Here is a 16,024-nt window from a genome sequence, read left to right as displayed (position 1 = left end):
TCTGCGCCGCATACGCTTCTGCAGAAAGACAACAAGCCAGTGGCCAGAACGAAACTGATGTTCTGAAGGTTGCTCACCAGATCTTCTACGCTGATCATAACACCAAGTTTACTCTTGAACATGCATGGTGTGTGTTAAGGTTTGAGCAGAAATGGCTTAGCCTTAACACACCTCAACCCAGTGGCAGTTTAAAGAGAAAAACGGGTGAGCCAGGTTCCCAAGCGTCAGTTGGTGATCATGAGACCCGGCCTGAAGGTTCTAAGGCTGCAAAGGCAAAAAGGAGTAGCTGTAAGGGGAGGGATCTTGATGAGGTTAAGACCATTTGGGAATTCAAAAAGGAGGATTTGGAGATGAAGGAGAAATTGTCAAAGCTGGCAATACTTGACACTCTGCTTACTAGAGAGCAACCATTAAGTGATGCTGAAGAAGTAGTTAAGAATAAGCTGCTTGCCTTGTATTTCTGAGAATGATGAACAACAATTCTCTGTTTTAAATCTGTGTTTGATCTCTGTTGGTTGATGTCTACTATTTCTGTTTAAGTTTCTCCATGTAATGGACTGTCAGTGCTTAAGTTTCTTCATGTAATGGACTCCGTTTGCTATCAATAATATATATTATTTCTGTTTAAACTCTGTGTTGTTGTGTCTTGCATTCTTTCATTATGAACTCAATTAATTTTGGTAATAATAACATTGTCTATTTATGCAGGTTAAGTCTAACATGGGACATGACTACAGCTACAGCCAGCCCTCGGAGTCAGAGGATTTGTTTTGTAACTCAGTAAGTAGTGGTTTTAGCGAAACAGATGATCTAATTCGACGTGACCAAGCTGAGATTAGCTTACAGGCTCATTCATCAGTTCAGTACCCTCCACAACCGGAGGTTGAGTTTGGCTTCCCACAGATATGCTACTGTGGTGCTCAGCCTCTGCTTGCAACATCTACCGGTCGGAATAATCCAGGTTACATGTCGATATGCATAATCATATACTCATTTACTCTTCTATAAGTGATCATTTACTTTTCCGTATTATCACCACAGGGAGAAGATACTACACTTGTGTGAATGCAGACGATGGAGAGTGTCATATATGGAAATGGTGGGATGTTGCGGTGATGGAGGAAATGAGAGCTAGAGATAGACACGTGATTCAGCTGGCTGATAAGGTAGACAATCTGACCCTCTCCATCGACTATGAGACTCAACAGAAGATGGTTAGGCTAGAGAAGCTTGTGACTGATATAACCACGAAGAAATCTTTTTTTACCGGGAGGTTTGAGTACTTTGTAGGTGCTACGGTTCTCGTTTTGGTTTTAATAGGAACCCTGCACGGATTAGTTATATGACTTGATGAGCACGAGTACCCTGCATGGATTTGTAATATCTTATTGTTGTTTAATTTGAAGATGGACTTGTTGATACTTGTTAGTGTCTGATGTTATTGTTTGAAACATGGTATTGTTTGAAACAAGTTTACTTTGAAGTTTATTCTCGTGACCTTTTGCAGAATCTCTTACACATTATTCTCGTGACCTTATGCAAAATCTCTTACACATTATTCTCGTGACCTTGCCACTCACGAGCACACAGGAGACAACTCTAGTGACCTTGATATTTTTCACCAAAATAAGCTGCCAAAATGTCAGAAAACATTACACTCTAAAGTCACATGCTTTGTTTCTTTCTTCACCAAAGTAATAAGTATCACGGGGGGTTGAGAATAGCAACTCCAAAGTCACATGCTTTGTTTTTTTCTTCACTGTCTCCCTATAAGTAACATCCTTCTTCTCCCACTTAAATTTGCACTTCTCCTCACGCTCATAACATTTTCTCTCATTTGCAACATTTAAATGGCTTCTTCTTCACATTATCATTACCACAACGGTGATGATGATGAATTTGATTCTATTTTTGAGGATATCTTTGAAAATCTCGATTTTATTCCTGAACCAAAAGAGCGAAAAAAACGTATTTTTATTGAGAGAAACCGGGAAGAAGGCCACAACAAGCTCTGGAATGATTATTTTAGCGACACTCCGACATACCCGCACAATTTATTCCGGCGACGGTTCCGAATGAACAAGCCCTTGTTCTTGCGTATTGTGCATCGTCTCTCTACAGAAGTAGAGTATTTTCAACCAACAGAAGATGCAGCCGGAAGGTCTGGTCTATCACCGCTCCAAAAATGTACCGCAGCAATTCGTCAATTGGCGTATGGGGGTGGGGCTGATGGCATTGACGAATATGTCCGACTTGGTGAAACAACTGCACGAAAATGTTTACACCAATTTACCGCCGGAATAATCCACTTGTTTGGGAATGAATACCTCAGACGTCCCACACAAGAGGATCTTCAAAGACTACTCTATGTGGGAGAACAACGTGGATTCCCCGGGATGGTGGGCAGCATCGACTGTATGCACTGGGAGTGGAAGAATTGCCCCACCGCTTGGAAAGGAATGTATTCACGAGGAACCGGAAAACCAACAATTGTGTTGGAGGCGGTTGCTTCGTATGATCTTTGGATATGGCATGCTTTTTTTGGAGCTCCAGGTACTATGAACGATCTTAATATTCTTGATCGATCACCTGTTTTTGATGACATTATTAACGGAATAGCTCCGGAAGTTAACTTCTATGTGAACGGAAGGGAGTACCAGTTGGCTTACTATCTGACGGATGGTATTTATCCAAATTGGGCGACTTTTATTCAATCTATCCGACTGCCACAGGGTCCAAAAAATTCGTTATTTGCTAAATACCAAGAAGCCGTCCGAAAAGATGTTGAGCGTGCGTTTGGGGTCCTCCAAGCAAGGTTTGCCGTTGTTAAAAATCCATCTAATTTATGGGATAAAAGTAAAATAGGAAATATTATGAGAGCATGTGTCATTCTCCATAATATGATCGTCGAAGATGAACGAGATTCACATACTCTAGAGGAATTTCAAGATGAGGATTCCACTTTTGCCGTTAAAAATACTACAAAACACGGCAATAGAATTGCTCGTCGCAAAGAAGTTCGGGATCCACACATTCATCAACAATTAAAAGAAGATTTGATAGAAAATATATGGGATAAATTTGGAGATCTTCAATAAAATTGTTTGTTTGCGCAATCTACAAATTTAGTAAAAATGTGATAAAATTCGCTTTTTTAGTATGTTTTCAATTTCAATGTAATGTGTTTTATTTTAATGTAATATGTTTACTATTTTATGTAATAAAATTAAAATACTTAATTAATTTACTAACTTCAAAATACTAATAAAATAATCTAAGGACTCTACAAAAGTCCTACCAATAATCTACATTTTTAAGTTTGTCCTTAACTAAAACTCTTAACATCAAAATACTAATTAAATAATCTAAGGACTCAAGGATTAGTCCTACCAATAATGATGCCCTAAGATCTTAACATATACTGTCGCTCACAAATTTACTTATCTGAAGAAAAAAGATCATGAGTTTGTGACCCAATGCTATTAACTTACGATGGTAATCAGGGCGCTAGCTAGGCTGCTGTGAACAGTTATCTAGATCAGATCGTATTTGAAAATGACATTCCTTTTGTGAAAAAACATCAAAACAATTTGAACATATGCATTGCCTTAAAAAAAAATTTGAACATGCATCTCATGTGTGACGACCTAAATAGTAAAATACCCCAAGAAAGATGGAAGTTCTAATTAAAATAATCAGATAAAAACAAACATATTTAACCTTGTAAAAATACCCGTGAGATATAACTGCAAGAAATTAAAATAGGATTCTTGATGCCTCCAAACTTGATTGATATAAGCTTGTCTACCATGATTTGGTACTTTCCCATGCATGATGAATTGGGCCTAAATCATGGCATTAGTGAAGATGCATGAGCTTCGCTTTGTGCCAACCATGTAAATTAAGGGTTTCTTGGAAAAGGAGCTTTAAGGGCAGTTGATATGTCTCTGTCGATGATGGGGTGTTGGGTCCAAGAGATGGGTGCAGGGAATCCGGATGATATATGATTCCAATCCAATAATCCATAACAAGTAAACTCCACAGTTGGTTGTTTCTTTTGAGCAACACTCCAGATTATGTACAAAATACTGATATCCAGTCGACAAAGATTGTATAAGATGGTACAATTAAGATTTAAGACTAATATAAATATCTTTCTAAAAAATTAATTTTGTATGTATCCTTATTACATGTTAGTATCTTGAAGTCCATATAGCTCAAAAGAAGAAAACATGGAAAGTTTCAAAAAAAGAAGAAGGAGAAAACATGGAGAATGATTGAAATATGACCCTTGAAATACTCTATAGGTGTTAAATTTATAAAAATTAAAAGGTTGAAAGGTTTATTAGGGAAAAAAGTAGAGAAGTGGAATTGGTGATGATGACATGGGAGAGGGATGGTGCAACCGTGTGCGTATGTTTGTCGCCACTCCTTGTCGGACTCTCTTTTCTATGTCCTCTCACGTTCCCCTATTTCCCGTTCCTTCTTCCCTTTTTGTTTCTTGCAAATAGATTTATAGTATTATAAAAAATGGGGACTGCTTCATTCACGTGTTTGGTAGGGCTTCCATGCACATGTAACCATGTTACTGCTTCTCGTTTTTGTTAAAAAATATTTACAAAGCCATCAAACTTTATCTATTACTCGATAACTGAGTGTTTGTACTTTCTATAGTTTAGAAAACATTACCATATGTTTCAAGTACTTAATTGGTTCAATGACCCTTAACGAAAGTAAACATTTGAGTTTTGAGAATATATAGCGTGTTTGAGCTTGGCTGGTGACACAAGATTCATGTAAAAAATCAACATTATCATTATGAAACATATTAATCAAACTATTGATCAACAAAATAAAAAGCATTTAGCAAAAAAAAAAAAAAGAGAGACCAAACTGAAAATAACCTAGAGTTCAACCTCTGTACAAAGGAGATCTTTGTTGAAACAAGATTCTTGATTGTCGGAAAACCTTGATCGGACTTGGAAAGTACCAACCATTTCCCTTGCTCGTCACCGGCGCCGGAGAAGACAACAGTTCTCCGGCATCAGAGACTGCGACTGATCTCGACTTCCTCATCATCATCGTACCAGTCTTGCTTTTACTCTCTCTTCTGAACATCCTCCAGAGCGAACGACCAGGTCCGGTTTTCTCAACCAGTTCCGGTTTAGTAGACCGGAGAAACGGAACAGACATTGATGTGGATCTCCTAAACGCCGGCTCGCATTCGATCAGGCTGGAAACGCGGCCAACCGATCCGACATCAGCGAAGGGAACATCTACGTCGACGGAGGCGCGTGGGGTACAAGAACACGGGATATCGCGGGCGCAGTCGGGGCAGAGTGAGGAGAGACGTTCGTGGAGGCAGTAAGGACAAACGCCGCCACCGCAGATGAAACGGTGTCTAGAGCATTTCTGCCAAACGCTGCTTCCTCCTCCTTCGTGGAAACGCAAATCCATTAGAGTGTTTTTATGTGTTCCTTTCTTTCTCTCTATTGCTTGCTATGTCTTCGAAACACAACCGTTCGTTTGGACTGAAAGCTAGAGAAAGTTAGAGAGAGAGGCGGAGTTTATAAAGGGAATTTTTTATTTTATTTTAGATTAAGCCCCACTTTATTTTTAACCTTAACCTTTGGTTAAGTGAAACGTTTTTGTTTCCCATATCGATACATTTGCTTTTAACGAAGTAAGTAACACTTCTACATTTCACTTACTAAACACATTGTCAGTTCTTGAGATTATTCAAAAATCATTGGTTTAATTCTACTTTGAGATAAAACGATTTTACGCTCAAATTGTGATTTTATTAATGGCAGATGACTCCAGACCGCATAGAAGTTATGGAGCTTGGAACTTCCAAAGTTAAAAAAAAAACAAATAAAATTATATCTGCCTTATCATCAAATTGGAGCCTATGTAAAGAGATACGGAATGCTAAGAAGTATAAGTGTGTTAAGCTAAAATATGCTAGAATGTTGAAGCCAAAATACAACTTCTACTAAGCATAATATGAATCAAAATTTGGATAAATCCAATATTGTGATTGCTTAGTAACATTTTTAATGTCTTTCAAATTCTTAAAACGAAACCTACAACTTAGATTGCAAAAATGTACCCCATAAATGAAACGGTAAAAACATCACCAATTATTCTATTTTCGTTCTAAGATAGAATTTAGAGTAAAAATGTTCATAATCTATTCTAATTTTTATTTTATAACTGAGTAAAAAAATAGGTTTAGTCCATAAATGGAGTAAAATTTATTATGTTTTGTTCATTTTCTTTTTCATTCTAAAATAGAGTCGCATTGGAGTAGAATATAATTTTATTATAAAATTATTTTATTTCGAAGAAAAAAATATAGTAGAGTGATCCACTAGAGATGATCTAATGAGTGATGATTTCTAGCTAGTTTCAAGTAGAGAAAGGATTCATCAATGGTAATCCCCTATAGATAGGTACACAAACAAGAGAACGAACAAAGTCGAGAGTACCAGCAACCAAATACACTTTTTCACAGACACAAATAATGCGAGTCGTCTACTCCTACAAGTGAAAACAGAGGAACAAATAATTATAATTACCAGAACAGGAAACATAGACTACGTTTACAAAAATACACATTGATAAAACACATAAAAGAGTCTTTGTTATACAAACACATGAACAAAAAAAATAGATTGGCTTTTGATCCTTGTTTTGTAACGAAAGGGCATTTAATTCCTCCAGTCATGAGCCATGAGAACAAAAACTTGTTAATTTACTCAAGTGAGTGAGGCGGTTTCATCTACAGCGGCAAGAAGCGTGTGCCCAAACGTTTTCAGTAATGGTTCCAGAGTAGACGTCTGTTCATGGCTGGTGGTGCTAGGCCCGGTATGTCACGGATGTCTTTGTTGTTTGGGTTCACAATCTATCCAAAAGGGGAAAAAAGAAGATTTTGTGGGTGTTGTATATAGTGTGTATATATGGGTAAGAAAGGAAAGTTGAGAGGTGTACCTTGACGATGATGATTGCTATGACACCAATGACAATAAGGCAAAGAAATGCCATTATACATTTGTCCGTGGCAACCTGAGAGTAAGAAGAAGAGCAGAAAGTAAGTAAAGGGGACAAGAGGAAGCTGCTGATAATTAGAAACTGTATGAAAGAGAAGTAGCTGAGCTTCCTTTTACCCTAAACTCTCTTAGAGACTAAAGTTCATTGTTGGAAGTTGAATCTTTATTAAATCATAAATAAGCTATTTTTATAGGTTACAATACAAAGAGATCATCATAACCTAAATTAAAAAGTACCTTAAACTTAACTAAAAAAAGGAAAAAACACCAAACGCTTAATCTAACGCTAAAAAGTAAAATCAATAAGACCGGTAACTCAAACTCCAAAACCATATCTCGTTATCATTGTATCAACAAGAAGTAAGAAGAAGATTTTGGGAAACAGACCTGCCTACCAATTTCCTTGACCAGCTTGGAGGCTTTCTTGAGTGAGAAATGAATAGAATCGAGTTCGTTAACCACTCTACTCATTTGGTCGGTCTGAACATTGGTGAAAAGGTAAACTATCTTTAGGTGTGGAATGTTGTAAAGAACAACAGAGATTCAGAAGAGAAGCACAAAACCTGAGCCTTGAGAGCTGCAGAAGTATCTGTTCCCACATTTATAGTCTCCTGAACAATCTGTTGTCAAAGCCACACAAATACAGTGAGATTCTGCTTTTTATGAAAATGGAGAGAAGTTATCAGATGGCATATAGCTCCCATGTAACCTTTTTGCCTCTCTCAATGGCTTGATCAGTGTCATCCATCATGGAGTTTCCTTTATTCATAAGTTCTTGATTGGACATGTCTGAAAACGTGATTAAAGCTCCCAGTTAAATACTCTAGGTAGGTAGTGGGTGAATTCATATAATAACAAAGGACTAGATAAGTAAAAAGGTTTACTGGAAGCTAATAAGACATTCTCTTCCATGTTGTCCTCTGCTGGTCCATCAAAAAGATCAACTCGCTTATTATTGCTAGCTAAATTGGATGAATATCTGCATAAACCATCCTCAATATCATCAATCACCACCACAAACATAATTAACAAGCAACAACTCCAACAACTGTTAGACATGATCTTAAAACATCAAAACAGAATAAGCAGACGGTGTCACGTACTTCTTCTTAAGAGCAACATATGAGTTTAGTTCCTTAACCTGCACGAACCAAACACCATCACTTGATCACATAATAAAACTCAGAAAATAAATGAATAAGTGATCAAGGTAAGAATAAAAAAGGGTACCGTACCATAGATTGACGTCTGTCGTTCAACATCCGGTTAGTGTTGGCGTCGTTGCCGCCGCCTTCCAAGCTTTTGACTTCGCTATCGAAATCTTTAATAAGGCTCTTGCAGTCACGCATTTTGTCAGTGAGTTCTTGGAGCTGCCTACTCTGCCTATTAGCATCTTTGATCTTCTCCAGCTTCTGGAATCCATTCCTGGTCCCCAAAAACAAAACATTACATTAACATGAGTAATCATCATTAATTCATTATGAACAGATAAGAACTGGAAGAAGGTGCTCACGATAAAGCACGGAAAAGGTCATTGATCTGTCCTTCGATCTCAGCAAGCTCTTCGCTAACCGCCGATATTGAATCCATCTCTCTCTCTCTTTTATATATAACCCAGCCACACACAACAGAAAACAATGTGCTCTCTTCTTCTTCTTCAGATCCCTAATCGAATCATCATCTCGCTCTTCGAACAAAACATTTGATGTCGGTATTACAGAACAAAACGTCGTACCAAATGCGTTGGATTATATAATATATATACTATTACAGATCTCGGACGACCAATGTGGGATGTCTTAAAATTTCGATAACGTAGGAGATAGAATTATGTGAGCTCTTTTGTTGCCATTTGATTTGGCTCCAACGGGACGACGACGAAATAAGATAAATAGAGAGATTTGAAAAAACCTGGGCTGTCGGGAAAATCAGTGGGACATGATACGACGTCGTTTGTCAGTATTTTGCACTCTTATAACGTGGGACGTCGGATTGTTCACCTCTCAAGATCTAACGGCAAGTAACTCTTGCAGTAGCTTATACGATCACTCGACTTTACAAGTAAGAATGTAAGATAGATTGCAAAGTCTCCCTACCTTTAATTAAAAACCAAATCTAAGCTTTAATCTAAACCTTGTGACAATAAAATAAATAAAAAAGCTTTAATCTAAACCACATCAGCGTTCCATATTTTCGTTTGTCTGTCGCAATGGTTAAGATACAATGACATCATCATTGAACAATTTTGGAATCAATCAATAAATAAGTGGATGAAGTTAGACTGTAAGATTTTTAGCAAAAAAAAAAAGAAGTTAGACTGTAGTAAGGTCATGGATTCAGTTCACACAAAACATTCTCTTGGGAATATATGTGGGAATACTAGGTTATATATAAATGTTGTCACACACACAAACAGAGTTGCAAACTTGCAATACATAACAATGCAAGTCTCTATTGAGCTATGATCTGTTTAATTGAAAATAACATATATTGGGACTTAGATTTATTATCTGAAAAGTGCTTTTCAACTGTTTCTAGCTTAAATACCGATTCCTTACTAAAAGAACGCTGCTAATACGATACTATTTATTTTCCTTATATTTTATAATGAGTTGTTAGTTCATCCAACCTAAAACTAATTGTTGATAGGTAGATTGGTTCGTTAATGTCTTTTTCAACTTTCAATATTGAAAACCTTATTTCTAATATGTTCTTTTCAGATGTAGTTCTTTGAGCGTCAATTTTACAATATTCAAATAAATATCGATAAAGACTGATTCCTTGTTATGTTACGTGAATATTCAATCTAAAATTAATTGGTGATAAATAGATTGACTCATCTATTTTATATACTAATTTAATATCTTTTCTAGCTTTTAATGTAGGAAATTTTGTCTCTAATACGTTAAACAGACTTAACTTTCATGAATTTAAGTTGACAAAGAAACAATGCAGTGTATGACAGTAAAAAAAACATTGCAGTTTATGGAAGGAACAAAACCTAGGATTAGACCATGGTGTGAGTTTGAAGGAAATAACACAAACAGCAATTGACTATAGTATAAAGACTAATAATACCAAGTCTATCAGGCTATTACTAATTCACTAAACATTAGATGAAAGAATAAGCAGAAGAAGAAGAAGAAGAAGAAGAACATGAATATAAGCTAGCAACATCAGCTGCTTATCAATAGAGCCTACCACTGCACTTGGCCGAACCACAATAGCAATTCTTCACCTTGACATTACCGTCAGCGTCCAACACCTGACCAATCTTGTAGTTGTAATAGTACGTTAGTTCTTTAAGCGGAGGTATATTGTCCTTCGCAAACAGCATCACGTGAGGGATCCTCATATCCTCATGGTGGTACAAAACGTCTTGCGCGTACAGATTCGGCGAGCAGCTATGGTTTATAAACCTCCCTACGTTCCCTTTCCTCGCAGCGTCTATGGTAAAGAAGCTGCTCTCGTAGAAGCTACTACTCCCATTATCAGTCCCAATGTCAAATAGATACTCGTCTTTACCCGCAAGCCTATCAGCTTCGTTTTCCTGTAGAAGCTCCCCTGCGTACTCGCAGATGAAGCTCCCCGAAGGAATAGACTCTAGAGACCTCACTCCCCATCCTCTCGACTCGGTCTTGAAGATCTCCAGCTGGATCTTGATCCCTCTCTGCGTGACGCGGAGGTAGCAGTCAGGCGGGCATTTGCAGAGAGGGCCACACTCGTAGACCATAGGCTTTCTAAAAACAATCGCTCCATCATAATTATAAGGCAACTCTCCATCGTTTTTCGCAACGCAACCGCAGTTTTTCGAGTCTTTGCAGCCCTTCGTGCAGCCGCAACCTTTCGGAGGAATCGGCTGGCACCAATCCGGATATATCATGTTAACAGTGTAGTCAAACACAGGAGGCTTCTCATCGTCTATCTCGTTAACAGCGCATATAGGCAACCTCTCTTTCCCTCCAGAGATATCTTCGCAGCAGAGACCGTCGCGGGCCTTTGATGATTTTGCTTTCTTAACCACTTTCCAAGTAAGTTCAGGCTGCCCGGCGATACGCCGCAGCCTGAACTTAAAAACAAGCTTACCATAAGATCCCACTTCTTTCCAAAACTCTTCAACCAGATACAACCCATCGTAGACGTAGTTTTTGGTATTATTATTATCAGAAGGTGGTGTCTTCTTGTTGCCTCTTATGACCCTCACAGGGTTCTGTTTGTCTATACTGTTCGCCAACGCGAGGTTTCCTCTCAAGAGCTGCTGGTCTTTAGGTTCGTTGGTTATGTTCCCCTGTTGGAACTTTTTAGATAGGTTCCCGCCTTGGCCTGTGTAGATCAAAACGTCGGAGTTACAAAGGTCGTCGTCGTAGCCACCAGAGGCTACTATACTCACGGCGAGCAGCTCCTTGTTGGCGTCTCTCATGTAGTCAATACCAGCTTGGATTGCTCTGTGTATGCCGAGAAAGTTTAGTTCGATTCTGTATTGGAACTCGTCGCCTACTTCGACGCCAGGGACGGTTCCTATGAACTGTGTGCCGACGTTGAGGTACTTGCCTTTGCTCTTGACGATCTTTGAAGCCTCTACGGAGACGTTGAAGTTTTTGCCGTTTTTTTTCCTTGGGTTTGCTTCATCCTCGCGGATAAGCTTTCTACAAGCTTCACTGAAGAGACGTAGCGTTTCCATTACTTTGTCCCTAGCGCTAGTGTCTCCCCTAGGACGTGAAGGAGGTAAAATCTCTTTATCACTATCTTTCCTGCTAGATCCTTCACCGTTATCTCTATTAATCTTCTGGAGAAGCCTCAAGGGTGAAGGCAGTACAACACCTTCCGTTTTTTTAAATTTGCTTGCTGTCTCGTTTGGTTTTGGGATTATAAACTTTGGTTTCTCAGCTTCCAATGGCTTCGACATGCTTTTGTCAGAATCCAATGTTAACTCTTTCTTGGAGGCAGCAGCATCATTCACGGTCTTTCCATAATCGGAAAACTTGGTTCCTGTATTTGGAGGGAAGTCTCTTACTGCAATAATCTTTCTTCCACCAAGCTGCTTTATCCCAACGCTTCGCCAGCCACCGTTCATATCTTTCACTTGTTGTTCAGCTCCCTCTGCTACTACCTCAACAAGCTTTTCATCAGCCTCAGCTTCATCAGACACGTTGTTCTTCATCAGCTCCGTGCTTGATCTGAGCCCAGTGGAGCTTGGTCCACAGTGAGGTGGGAAGTCTCTCACAGCTGCAGCCTTAAAACGCTTGGACTTGCGGCGACCCATAGGATCAATGAAACTACCATTATCCAATTCTGGTGCTGCTTCTTTCTTCTTAGAAAGAAGTTTTGATGACTTGCTCTCCATTCCCTACCCATGATAGAAACAAACATATATGAACCAAAATAACACCAGCCTATAGTACTTATGGTTACTTACACAAACTTAAAATACTAAAAAGGGACACAGACATAAGCATGTTTTCAAGCTTTTATGACAGACAAATCTCGAATCAAAAGCGTTTGATTAAACAACAGATCAAACCTTTTTTCTATAATTCATATATATAGAAAATTGAACCCAGATCTCTGAATTGTAACTACATTGGTCTGATTAACAAAAACGTAATCAAAGAGAGACCGAGAGAGTAACGAAACACCGATCCACCATGCAACCAAACCAAAAGGAAAATCAGATCTTACCGGGGGGAAGGAAAATAAAAAGATGGGGGGCGGAGAATCTGAAGGAGATCGGGGGAAGAGCGGGAGAAGTGAGTCGAGTATTACTCAAACTGTAAACAAAAGAATATGCATTGTTTTCTCAAAACTTTTCTCCACTGTTCATACAAAGTTTACACAAGACAACTGTTGTTGTAAGAATGAATGTTTTTAGAGATGTAGGGTTCTTTTTTAGTAGATTTTTATTTTTTTTAGAAGGTAATCTTTGAGAATATTCACCAAATCCAAAAATTCCACCAATATTTTTTGGTTTATGTATATCCTTCAAATATTCAACTTTCCTAACTAAAATTCTACTTTTTTCTTTATAAAGATACATTCTTTATATGCATAAGTAACATTTTAATATCATATAATAAATCAGCTTTAAAAAGATACACTGTTTATTATTTTTTATGTTTAATAATTATAACGCCAACATTTTTATATAAGAAAATATGATTTATAATTTGTGTGTTCTAAATTCTACAAATTTAAAATATATTTTTTACAAGTTTAATTTACATGAAACATAAATATTTAGAGGTTAGTTATATAATAAGTATACAATTAAAGAATTATTTTCACTTTTTGTAATAAAAAAAGTTTTTATGAACAGTATATTAAAAAAGAACACAGAAAGTTCACAAGAAAGGTTAAAGTTTCTTTTTCATTACCAATAAACTTCAAATCGATATTATTATAAAAATATATTTACAGATTTTATATTTGTTTTAATCTATATTATATATAAATAGATTAAGCAAATCTTTAAATTTTCAAAAATAATATAAATTGTTATAAAATTAACTTTTAGTGATTTTTCTTTGGTAAATGTAACATTGGTATATTTACATAAAATAATTTGTTTTTAAAATCATAATTTTTATAAATCAAAATGTAAATACTTTTATCAACAGAATTTAAATTTACACAACTTAAGGGTATTAAACATCTATAGTAGCTAGTTAATAGGAAAATAGAATTACATAATTACATTCAATCATCGTATTTAAAAATAATTGTATTTAGAAAAATCACCATAAACTATAATATAAGAAAAAGAAAATATTAGGTTAAAATAATTTTCTCATCTTTTAAACTTGATTTATTATGTTCTGAATATTCCAATGATATGCATGTAGAAAAATCAGCCAAATAAGGTTTCTAAAATTAATTTCGATCATGCATAAAAATCTCTTATCTATAAAATTATATTTCTTATGTTTAGTGCATAATCTAAAACATATAATAATATATATATATATAAGACATAATTTCTCTTTAAACTTTTATGTCAATTTTAACCGTTCATCAAAATACAAATTAATTTAAAATTACTCATTTATTTATAATTTATTTAATTATGATATGCTAAGACAATAAGATGATAAAATGAAATATTCCTTGCTTTTTAGTTACAAAATGGAATATTATTTACTTTTTAGTTACAAAATCTATTTAGTCTATTACTGATTATTTTTAAACATTAATAAATGAAAACTCTTTAAGATTTATTGAAATGATTCTTAACCATTTGTTAGATTCATTTCTAATTTAATATATCACCATATATGTTTAAATATATCAATATTTCAATAGAAATCAGATTGCTATGAAATAATAAAAAAAAATTTCTATAATCTTAGATTAGACAACAAGGATGAAGTAAATCTTATACATAGAGATATTTTGACTATTTTTCTCTGCTAGAAACTACCATAAATAAAAATATATTTAATATAATTTTAAAATATACATAGTATTACTAATTATTTATTTTATAATAACAATATAGGTGAACTGAATAAAATTATTATTCTTAATAACACTTAGAATACAATATATAAATGAATTGAACAAATTATTTACAAACAAAAAATTATGCACATTGAATTTCATTTGAAACGTTCAAAAATAATTGCATTAGATTTTTTTCTAAAAAATAAAGAGAAAATAATAATTAATAATATTATTATAAAAAAATAATATAAAGATATTAGGAGTAAGTTACGATCGTTACCTTTTCTCTAAGTTTCTTCTCTTCAGTCTTTTACATTTCTTTTTTTTTTCAGTTCTTATTATGAGAATTGGATTTAAATTTGTAGGTAGGATATTTTTCTTATTTTGTTTCCTCCATTGGTTCTTCAATCGACCCCCAAAAAATTGTCCTTTTTTTTATGTTTTCTTCGATTTATTTTTTTTGCTCTAAATGTTTTATTTCAAATTCTAATAGAAAAAAAAACTTAAAACAATTTTATTTTGTTTTAAAATTGTTTGGTTAAGCTCTAGTTATCCATTTAGTCAAAGCTTAAATTCATTTTTTGGCGACATCATTTTTTGCTTGAAATATATAACTTTGGAACTTTGTAAATTTGTTAATGTGTAGTGAGGCGGTAAAAATCTTTGAGTCACATATAATAAAGACGAGGTTATGCTTTTCTAGTAGCTGGGAGAAAATGTTGAAGATCGAAGAGAGGTGATATGGATCTTGGGTGGTCTAGAATTTTGAGTTAGATTTGATTGCGAAGAAGAAGAACTTGAAGTTGGTTGTCGGAAGATCCTGACTATTTTAAACATTAGATATATGCATTGATGCATTGATGCATACAAAATTTAAGAAGACTAAAGAAATTGAGAGAAGGTAACTTGACACTTTATAAAAGATTAGTGCTAAGTTGATTATTCGAGAAGACGAAGTCTATGTATTAACCAATATTGATATCCATATTTTATATATTCTGTATTTATATTAAATATTTTAGTTTTGTGTTTAATTATAAAATTATTTTGATAAACTAGAAATATTTGATATGAATTTTTTTTTTGATAAATTTATGAATTTGTACTAAAATTATAACAGTTTAAATCAATTTAAACCGCACAAATCAGATTTTAGAAAAATTGGATATAAACGATTTTTTTATACCAATTTTTTGAACATCAATTAAAATACATACTAGATTTTGACCCACGCTTAGAAAGCGCGAGTTTATTTTTGAAATTATATAAATTCTTCTTATATAACTTCTGTCTAAGATTATGTATAGGTTTGGGTATATTTACCCAGATGTACTGAACCGTATCAAACTGAAAAAAAATCAAAATTAAACTGAATTTCATAAATAACCGAGCATATCCTATATTTTGGGAACCGAAAAAATAGAAACCAAACTGAGAACCAAATGAGTTTTTGATTTTTAAAATACAAATTATATACCTACAAATATTAATATATATAATTTCTGGATAACTAAATATCCCAAAATACTATTTAT

The 16,024-nt window shown here is 35.1% G+C and overlaps 3 protein-coding genes across 3 annotated transcripts; all 3 read right to left on the bottom strand.

Annotated features, from left to right (window-relative positions):
* Positions 1–3,467: 3,467 nt before the first annotated feature.
* LOC125600519 lies at positions 3,468–5,570 on the bottom strand. The gene has a single exon (XM_048773203.1). The coding sequence runs from the start codon at positions 5,455–5,457 to the stop codon at positions 4,912–4,914; it is 546 nt and encodes a 181-aa protein (XP_048629160.1). The 5' UTR covers positions 5,458–5,570; the 3' UTR covers positions 3,468–4,911.
* Positions 5,571–6,495: 925 nt separating this feature from the next.
* LOC125600509 (novel plant SNARE 11-like) lies at positions 6,496–8,966 on the bottom strand. The gene is made up of 9 exons (XM_048773188.1): positions 8,566–8,966; positions 8,288–8,477; positions 8,156–8,193; positions 7,937–8,031; positions 7,762–7,841; positions 7,616–7,672; positions 7,440–7,532; positions 6,994–7,068; positions 6,496–6,907 (listed from the first exon to the last, which is right to left on the bottom strand). The coding sequence occupies exons 1-9, from the start codon at positions 8,640–8,642 to the stop codon at positions 6,818–6,820; spliced, it is 795 nt and encodes a 264-aa protein (XP_048629145.1). The 5' UTR covers positions 8,643–8,966; the 3' UTR covers positions 6,496–6,817.
* Positions 8,967–10,219: 1,253 nt separating this feature from the next.
* Positions 10,220–12,921, bottom strand: LOC106441185 (histone-lysine N-methyltransferase, H3 lysine-9 specific SUVH5). Its single transcript, XM_013882993.3, has 2 exons — positions 12,732–12,921; positions 10,220–12,399 (listed from the first exon to the last, which is right to left on the bottom strand). The coding sequence occupies exon 2, from the start codon at positions 12,394–12,396 to the stop codon at positions 10,240–10,242; it is 2,157 nt and encodes a 718-aa protein (XP_013738447.2). The 5' UTR covers positions 12,397–12,399; positions 12,732–12,921; the 3' UTR covers positions 10,220–10,239.
* Between the last annotated feature and the right edge of the window lie 3,103 nt (positions 12,922–16,024).

The sequence above is a fragment of the Brassica napus genome, unplaced genomic scaffold, assembly GCF_020379485.1.
Source record: "Brassica napus cultivar Da-Ae unplaced genomic scaffold, Da-Ae ScsIHWf_228;HRSCAF=393, whole genome shotgun sequence".
In the NCBI taxonomy this organism is placed as follows: Eukaryota; Viridiplantae; Streptophyta; class Magnoliopsida; order Brassicales; family Brassicaceae; genus Brassica; species Brassica napus.
The sequence above is the reverse complement of the archived record's forward strand: the minus strand, read 5'-3'. Positions and strand labels throughout refer to the sequence as shown.

Excerpts from the sequence above, each read along its gene's own strand:
- LOC125600509 (XM_048773188.1), bottom strand. The coding sequence starts at position 8,642 with ATGGATTCAATATCGGCGGTTAGCGAAGAGCTTGCTGAGATCGAAGGA. Across the intron at positions 7,533-7,615 it reads CTGCAGCTCTCAAGGCTCAG|ACCGACCAAATGAGTAGAGT; the intron begins GTTTTGTGCTTC and ends ACCAATGTTCAG. Across the intron at positions 7,069-7,439 it reads TCAAGGAAATTGGTAGGCAG|GTTGCCACGGACAAATGTAT; the intron begins GTCTGTTTCCCA and ends TCTTACTCTCAG.
- LOC125600519 (XM_048773203.1), bottom strand. The coding sequence starts at position 5,457 with ATGGATTTGCGTTTCCACGAAGGAGGAGGAAGCAGCGTTTGGCAGAAA.
- LOC106441185 (XM_013882993.3), bottom strand. The coding sequence starts at position 12,396 with ATGGAGAGCAAGTCATCAAAACTTCTTTCTAAGAAGAAAGAAGCAGCA.